The sequence below is a fragment of the Vigna angularis genome, chromosome 1 (genome assembly GCF_016808095.1).
Source record: "Vigna angularis cultivar LongXiaoDou No.4 chromosome 1, ASM1680809v1, whole genome shotgun sequence".
NCBI lineage: Eukaryota > Viridiplantae > Streptophyta > Magnoliopsida > Fabales > Fabaceae > Vigna > Vigna angularis.
This window is the reverse complement of record NC_068970.1, coordinates 3,138,978-3,147,111: the sequence shown is the minus strand read 5'-3', so window position 1 is coordinate 3,147,111 and position 8,134 is coordinate 3,138,978. Positions and strand designations below refer to the sequence as shown.

Sequence of the window (8,134 nt, the reverse complement as noted above, 5' to 3'; positions counted from 1 at the left end):
GAGCGTTCGTCCTTGAGTTGCAAGTTGAGCGTTCGTCCAAATAGTTGGCGTTCGTCCGAATAGTGAGCGTTCGTCCTTGAGTTGCAAGTTGAGCGTTCGTCCAAACAGTGAGTGAGCATTCGTCCGAATAGTTGGCGTTCGTCCGAATAGTTGAGCGTTCGTCCTTGAATTGCATGTGGAGCGTTCGTCCAAACAGTGAGTGAGCGTTCGTCCAAATAGTGTCCAGTGAATAGTGCTCGTCCAAATAGTATTTTACAAATATGTTGAATTTTAATTTTTCTTTGCTTTTGGATTGAATTATGTGTACCAATGTTTGGAATATTATCTATGACATGAATTATGTGAATGTATGAAATATGTTGGAATTGTTGGGATAATATGGTGGTTTATGAGGCACATGGTTCCAAAAGAAATATCATGAGTTTTAAATGGTGGGATTGAATCAGAAATTAAGATCTCTCGGTGGGATCGGTTACTGTATAGAATGAATGTAAGAGGCTTCCATATGGGGGGTTATCCCTACACTCCAACGGTCTTTCATTCTCACTTAGAGAGGATTGACGCGTGTGGTGGGAGTAGAGGGAGGTCCCAGGGTAGACGCTATCACTGGAGGTCTATTCCGCGGTAACGGACTAACCTTGTGTATGGTCGGGTGAAACCCCTCGGCAATGGCTTTGCAAAGCAGTAGGGACCATCACAAGTGCACAACCCGCCCCAGCTCTACATACATTCTAGTCCGGACGAGTCGGTTTATAAAGTAACAAGTCGGGGTATAAAGTAACAAGTATTGTAATGTTAGTCTACCTTGTTTGAATGACTTTTGCATGTCGTGTAAGTAGGTGAATTGTGGTTTAGTGAGTATGCTCTAATTGTTCTTTGATACGAATCTATGTATGATTACATGATTTACCTATGCCATATGTATAATATGTTTCTATATCTAGCTCACCCTTGCATTATTCTTGTTATGTGCTGTTTGGGTATTTTTTTTCTTTGGCGATGATCATCTACTTGGATGGGAGCAGACGTTGTCGAAGAGGTTTCCTTGGAGCAAGAGCTGGAGGTTGCTGATGTTGCGGAGTAGTCTTCTTAGAATTTCCCATCTGAACACGTCTAGTGTTCGACTCTTTAAACTATTTAAGTTTGAATTTCCGTTTTCTTTTATTTCTGGATGACTGTAATTTCACATTTTATTACACGTCATACTCCGACTGTTCTCTATATTTGGATGTTAACGTCTTTAATATATAATAATGGCTATTATATAGATGGGATGTTACATGAAATGCCAATCTCCAATGCTAAGGTGTTTCTTTCTACTTCAAGAAAATGTCCTAAGCTGTTATAAAATATTAGCTCGTTGCAGTTATCATCAAATACATGTTATCCAGGTAAATCCGAGGACAGTTTCAGTATCGATAGACACCAAGAGGAAAGGGGAAGTAACATTTTCATATTACTAATCAACCATAAAAAATTGGTTTAAATCATGAAAAGGATTATGAATATATATAGAGAATAAAAAGTTAATTATTGAGAGTGGTCTCTAACCAGGAAAGTGAAGGTGGATACATTTGGTGTTTGACATTTTTTTTTTAACTTTTAGAGATTGAACACATATATATTTTATAATAACTCACTTGTTCTATCTTACTGAATCCAATTTCATTGATAACTTTAAATAGCAGAAACTAGTGAACCCCAAGGAGATGTGAAATCTACATCAGATGTCATATTCAAGGTCAATAATATAGAACAAGTTAAAAATCCAGAACTATCATTAATCTTTTGGAATGTTAATAATCTCAGTGCTGCTTATTTTCTGATACTGCAGAAAAAACATCATTACTTCAGTTGCTCAACCTTACTTCCTCTACTTACTTTCTTTCTACCATTTGCGTGCTAAAAAAATTATTCTCAACAAATACCTTTATATGTATAAATTATTCTCAACCAATACCTTTATATGTAAACTATACAGATACATTAAACGAATGAAATTGTTGCAATATGTTATCATAATAATTTGTCTATCAAAAAGATGCAAAGTTTTCTTTACCTTAAATCAAGAAGATTAGTCTAAGCATACTTAAGATAGAAATGTGCAGATTTTTATGTGTAAATAAAATAATGGAAAATAAAAACAGAAAGAGAAATGAGACTAATTAATTGTCCAATTTCATGTGAAATATCTATTATGTTTTATTTAAAGATTAAAACAAGAATAGAAAAGAGGAAGGCCAGCTTTAGCCCATACGGTGGACAATGAAAGGAAAACCATGTACCAACTTAATTATATATTTTTTATACAAATTAGTACCTACATGCCAAGATCGTAATAACATCTTTAAATTATTTAAAAGTTTCAGAAGAACACTCATTTTATTTGGACCATGAACGATAGCAAGCCGTGTTCAATAAAAAAACTCTTCAGCATATACCACACGGCAGAAACCATTCAAATGCATCATAAGATGGAATGAAAAGACATCTTTTGCTAGCCTAGATAAACAACATATACACTTATCAAACAAAACTTCTAACAACAAAATGACTAAAGTTGTATGTTTGGAATAGAAGGAATAATACTCCACCAATTATTGCACCAAAAATATATTTTCTTAAACCATCATGGCTTAAATAAAATACGTTAATTAAACTTTTATGATTTAAGTTTACATAAACAATTACCAACAAAGAAGACTAACGTACTAAAATAACTAAATTAGATATTTAACAAATTATTATTAAAAACAAATACCCTCACGGCCCTCCCATGCCCTCCTTTTTATAACTTATCCAATTCTTTAAATACCAATCGTTTATAAACAAAAATATAAGGTGGTCTACCACTAACTTCTTATTTCCGTACCTAGTAAAATTTTCCAATAGCATCTAACTACGTCCCCACTATTTTACTCTAAATTCTATACCACTTAACTTTATCTCTTTATCTGCCTTTTCTAAAAGTAAGAAACCATATTCACGCTTCTGCAACTATCAAAAATTCCGAAATAAAACTCTTAGTCCCTACATCTTCTATAGGCAAATGAACTAGATGAAAACCATACATTACTTATTACATCTAGGTTCAACCAGCATTTATTTTTAAAGAGAAACATCTTCAAAAGTGAAAATACAAGTACCAAGACTGCTGAAATCAGAATATTCAAGCTTAAACTAATTGCTTTTTAGTAAGATTCAACAATTGAAGTAAAGATTTCAAGTACTCAATATCCTCCACATATTCAAGCAAAGAATGAACTATGAATCATACACAGACATGATTTGTAAAAAGATACAGACGACAATAATACAATGTAACTAAATAACAATTTTATACCAAATTAATCAGAGGAAAAACTATGGAAAGCAAGGAAAAAGGAACATACGGAAAAACTATGGAAAGCAGAGGAAAAAGGCCCCTGCTCCAGCTGCCGTTTTACATAATTTTTTCCACTATCACTAAACATCAAAGAATTTTAATTAGCCACAATTTTCAAATTAAAAGGAAAATAATAACATCTAGGCAGCAAAAATCAGTAATGTTACTATCACCACAGCATCATAATGAATTTCATTCACCTTAACATTCCAACCAACATTTCACGGCAAAAACCAGCGGCTTTAATTCCTTCTACTAGCAACATATTACCTGCTCTTCAAGCTTTACGAAACCATATTTCACAAAAAATGTTATTAAGATCATTGCTTCATATACCCAACTGAATCCCTCACAACACAATCACTGACCTAAAACCATTCACTCAGGGATTACAGTAAAAAAACATTCTAGTCATTTCGTAGCTTATAGCTAAGTAGATATCAAAATAAAGTCTACATCTTCCACAGCCATTGGCTACTTGATATTGCACGGAGAGTCACAGAATTACACAAATTCATTATAAAATCTCCAATTTTTACCGAAAGTCTTCATAAGCACATGAAAATAGCACACACAAAAAACCAAGTCAAGTAATTCGATTTCAACAAATCCAAACAATGTTGATAAATTATCTATGTGACTAAATTATCATGTGATAAAAAATTGAGGAAAAAATTCTTATATATATTACATACTAGTGCAAAATATATTTTGAGTCAACTTAACTGCCAAAGCTGCCACCTGTGAGGAATATATTGTTAAGTATGAATGTTTAGCATCATTAACATGAATTGAAGAGCTAGAATAATTATCTTCATGCATTATGAAATAGTTGTTAATCAGAGTAACAAACAATATTAAATATATCCATCCAGGGGAATGACCAAAACAAAAATTACAGAGCTAATTAAAAAAAAGTAGCATTAACTTTAGGCCACTTAGACATCATCACCAAAGAAAAAGACAAAATACAAGCCATGAATAACCAAACAAGATTTCCCAATGGATTTCGGTGTGCCATCAACAAGAATGAAAAGTAAGGCAAGCACACAAAGCTAATCCAACATCTTATACCCGACCCATGAATGGACCTGGATGTCCCCCAATATGTATTAGCTGCTCCATACAGCAATCAGTTCTTCAAAGTAAAACCATTTCCAACTGCAATTAGACAGGTAAGAAAAGGATCAGCAAAAAAACACAGAATATCATAGAGTTCACTTTTTTAATAAGATGTTCAATACAACATAACGAAAACAATATTAGGACCAACAATTGTCAAACTAATCCAAAAATAATTGACTCAATCAGAGTCTTATTCCTTTGTATAATCGCACACAACAAAATTAAAAATTTAAAGCAAAAATTGAAAATTGCATTATTATCTTCAACACATACCTTTTGGAAATAAGTTCCCAATAACTCTGGATAAATTACAACGTCCCAAACTCAATGTCCTAAAACCCCTTTGGCACACTCCTTCATATACCTGAGATTTATCCAAAATAAATCAACCAAACATAACAAAATTGCATCAAAGTAGGCAGAGAAAACGTATCAAAATTCGAAGTTGGATAATGAATGGCAAATCAAGGGGCGAGAGAGATGAAGGGTTGATCAATACAGGTTCGGCGTCGGCGTCACAGATGAATTTAGTGGGCAGCGATAGGAGGAGACTAACATCATCCTGAAGCTGCTTCATGCTCACGAGGATCCCGTCGATGGCGTCGCGGCACCAGAGGCGAAAGTCAGTCAAAACCTGATCGTTCCTACTTCGAGCGGTGTGAAGCTTCTTCGCAGGCTCACCGATGTTCATGTGCATGTCCTCTTTGTCAGCTCTCCAATTGAACTCTCCATTCTCAATGCGCCTCTCTATTTCCTCCAAACCTTCGAGAATGGAGTTTTTGTCGCTCGCGCTTTATCAAACCCTAAACAAAGAACAGTGAGTGTTTAGCTGAGCGTTGAATTGGAAGAGTGAAAGATTGTATGACTGACCTAGTGAGCGATCGACGCATGCGCTCTGCTTCCATTTTATGCCTTGCTTGTAGAGCTGCTTGTCGAAGGAGATCGACTCCGTAAACCTCTCCACGACGTCAGTTACACCTTCGTAGAACTACTTCCATCTCCACTACGAGAGCAACCACAACCCACCGGAGCAGCAAACGCAAACAGAACCTGATGCATCCATGAACATCGCCACAATTGCTGTAGAAGAGAGAGAAAGATGGAGAAGAGAAAAGTGAATCGAGAAACGGGATTTAAGATAGAATGTAAAATTTTTTATACAGATTATATTATCTGACCGGTGTAGAAAAAAGTTTTTCAACTTTAATTTTTGTACAGCATAACTTTTAAGTTTAATAGGTACAGAAAAAATAATTTTTTACAACTATTTCGAGTATAACCGGTACAAAATACTTATTTATTATTTTTTATTTCTGTTTTTAGTAAAATAGGTATAAAAAAATTTATTTTATTTACAATACTATCGCCGTATTAGTTTTTATAGCTGTGGATTTCAATTTAAAAAGTGAATATAAAATGCACTAATATTATTAATATGATTTCATAACCATATCAAAACAAATGATTAAGTTTTTATTTTAAAAAATACACTTATAAATTGAGAGGGAAAAAAAACTACTTAAACTATTTTAATAGATTTTGGCAGAAGGACGAACTTAAGTAAATTATTTAATATTTTAAAATGAAAATGTTATTTTGTTGACGTTGGATGAGTGTCGAATAAAAAATGGGATATTCGTATAACATACCTTAAAACAAATGTTCTGTTTCCTTTTTATACTTCCAAAATAGCATCAAAGTTTATAATCAATTGACAATGCTTGAATCATTAAAAGCTAAAGATTATGAAGAACCATAACCATAGTTTATTTCGAAGCCCTTAATTTGAATTTGAAGACTACCTACAAATTATACCATCCCCTTCACTTAATTCTTTTTTCCAGTTTTCTTCAATCCCAAAGACTTTTTTATCTTACCCATGACCGATTTGAATAATCCGCCGCCTTTGATTGGGGATTCCTCGGGATCGATGCGATCTTCATCGGCGTTATCGGACCGGAAATAAAAGTAATTCCTGATAATCGTTAAACCAGCCTCGTTCGAAGCTGAACCACCGTTCTGTCGAAGCGCTTGAACAAAGTCAGGGGAAAACTCCTTCATCCAGCGCTTGAAATCCCGAGAAACATGCACCCCCGACGAAGAAGACGGAGCCGACTTGCACGAGTAATACCCGATCCTCACGCGCCCACTCATGTACTCCCTGCCCGCCTTGATTATGCGATCCCCTCGCTCGCGAAAGTGGGAACTCACGAACCCTTCGAAGTTCCGAGGTGGCCTCCGAAGCAGTTGATACGAGGTTTTGCAAGTGCGAAAATACGCGGTCTCGTTGTATACGCACGATTTCTTCTCCACGTTTATCATGAAAAACGACAAACCCTCCACACCAGGTTCGTTGAAGTAGGGTTTCTCGTTCAGAACCAACGCTTGGATCGATAGCAACACTTGCAGGATCGAGGACTTGCATGGGTTCCACGTCTCCTCCTTTTTACCGTGCCACGTGTTCAGCAGGCTCAGGCACACCGTTCCGTTCCTGTACAGATTAGGGTTTAGTCTGTATCCGAAGGAGTAGTAATACAGCTTGGGTGGGTGGTTCGGGTAATCCGACGGGAACACGATGTCGAAGAAGAAGAGACCATCGTGGTACGGTGTGCCCTCGGCGCCTACGATCACAGCCCTCATTAGGTCAATGCGTCGCTCGTACACCCTCACGTAGATTGATTCCGGCAAGTTGTTCTGGAGAATCTTCCACTCTTTCATGATGGTTTTGTAAAGTGCACTCCTTGAATCGTTGAAGCGCTTCCCACCGTTTGAATCTCGAAAATGATGGTCTGTGTCGTCCTCAACACCGTCGAACCGCTCGAACTCCATGGTCTTTTTCGCCTCCATTGGTTTTTCGGGTCGCTCTTGAACCATTGCAGGAGCTTGTAAAGTGAGTGTGGTTTTAGGTTTTCTTTTAGGTCTTCTTGTAAGGTTTGGTTTTGAAAACAAACCATTTAAAAGGATTCTACTGTTACAACAGAACTCGCACATGTAGGGTTACAATACAACTATTTTAATTGTCGTAATTTTTTTTTAGTTATGATATGGGAAGTTTCATTTCGTTGATATTAGATTTATAGACGAGTTTAGCTAAAGAAATCTTATAACTTTATTTAATTTTGCCCAAATTTCAAATTTTTACAATATATTCTAGAAATATCTACTATTTGTAGCAATAATAAATTTATATAGTGTTGGAGATAGGGTTTGGTCAAAGGTCACGGATACAGTCTATAGTTAGATTTTAATCTAAGCATTTTATTATTTCCAATATTGATGAAATGATTTCAATGGATCATTTGTCGAGGATTTTTTTTTTTAAAGTGAACGATTTTTATAGAGTGAAAAAACAAACCTTTATCATTATATCTTGTTTTTAATATTTCAAATCTAAATAAAATGATATTAGACTTTTAAAAGAGTATATATGAATTTATAATAATTTTAGACATATGATATATGATTAATAACGTATTTGAAGTAGTTATGAAGGTTGTAAAGAGAATATAATCAGTACTTTAGTTAAATTGATTTTAATCCTACACAGTTGGATTAATTTAAATTATGATGATTTTATGTTGTTTTTAAGTCAAAAGTAATAATTTTGGAAGTACAGTTGTTTCG

At 35.0% G+C, this 8,134-nt stretch overlaps 2 protein-coding genes across 2 annotated transcripts; both read right to left on the bottom strand.

The window, feature by feature from the left end:
• Window positions 1–4,177: 4,177 nt before the first annotated feature.
• Window positions 4,178–5,658, bottom strand: LOC108339215 (uncharacterized). Its single transcript, XM_017576357.2, has 4 exons — window positions 5,381–5,658; window positions 5,010–5,313; window positions 4,784–4,874; window positions 4,178–4,546 (listed from the first exon to the last, which is right to left on the bottom strand). The coding sequence occupies exons 2-4, from the start codon at window positions 5,205–5,207 to the stop codon at window positions 4,518–4,520; spliced, it is 318 nt and encodes a 105-aa protein (XP_017431846.1). The 5' UTR covers window positions 5,208–5,313; window positions 5,381–5,658; the 3' UTR covers window positions 4,178–4,517.
• Window positions 5,659–6,162: 504 nt separating this feature from the next.
• On the bottom strand, window positions 6,163–7,417 carry LOC108329974 (putative ubiquitin-conjugating enzyme E2 38). The gene has a single exon (XM_052871748.1). The coding sequence runs from the start codon at window positions 7,382–7,384 to the stop codon at window positions 6,338–6,340; it is 1,047 nt and encodes a 348-aa protein (XP_052727708.1). The 5' UTR covers window positions 7,385–7,417; the 3' UTR covers window positions 6,163–6,337.
• Between the last annotated feature and the right edge of the window lie 717 nt (window positions 7,418–8,134).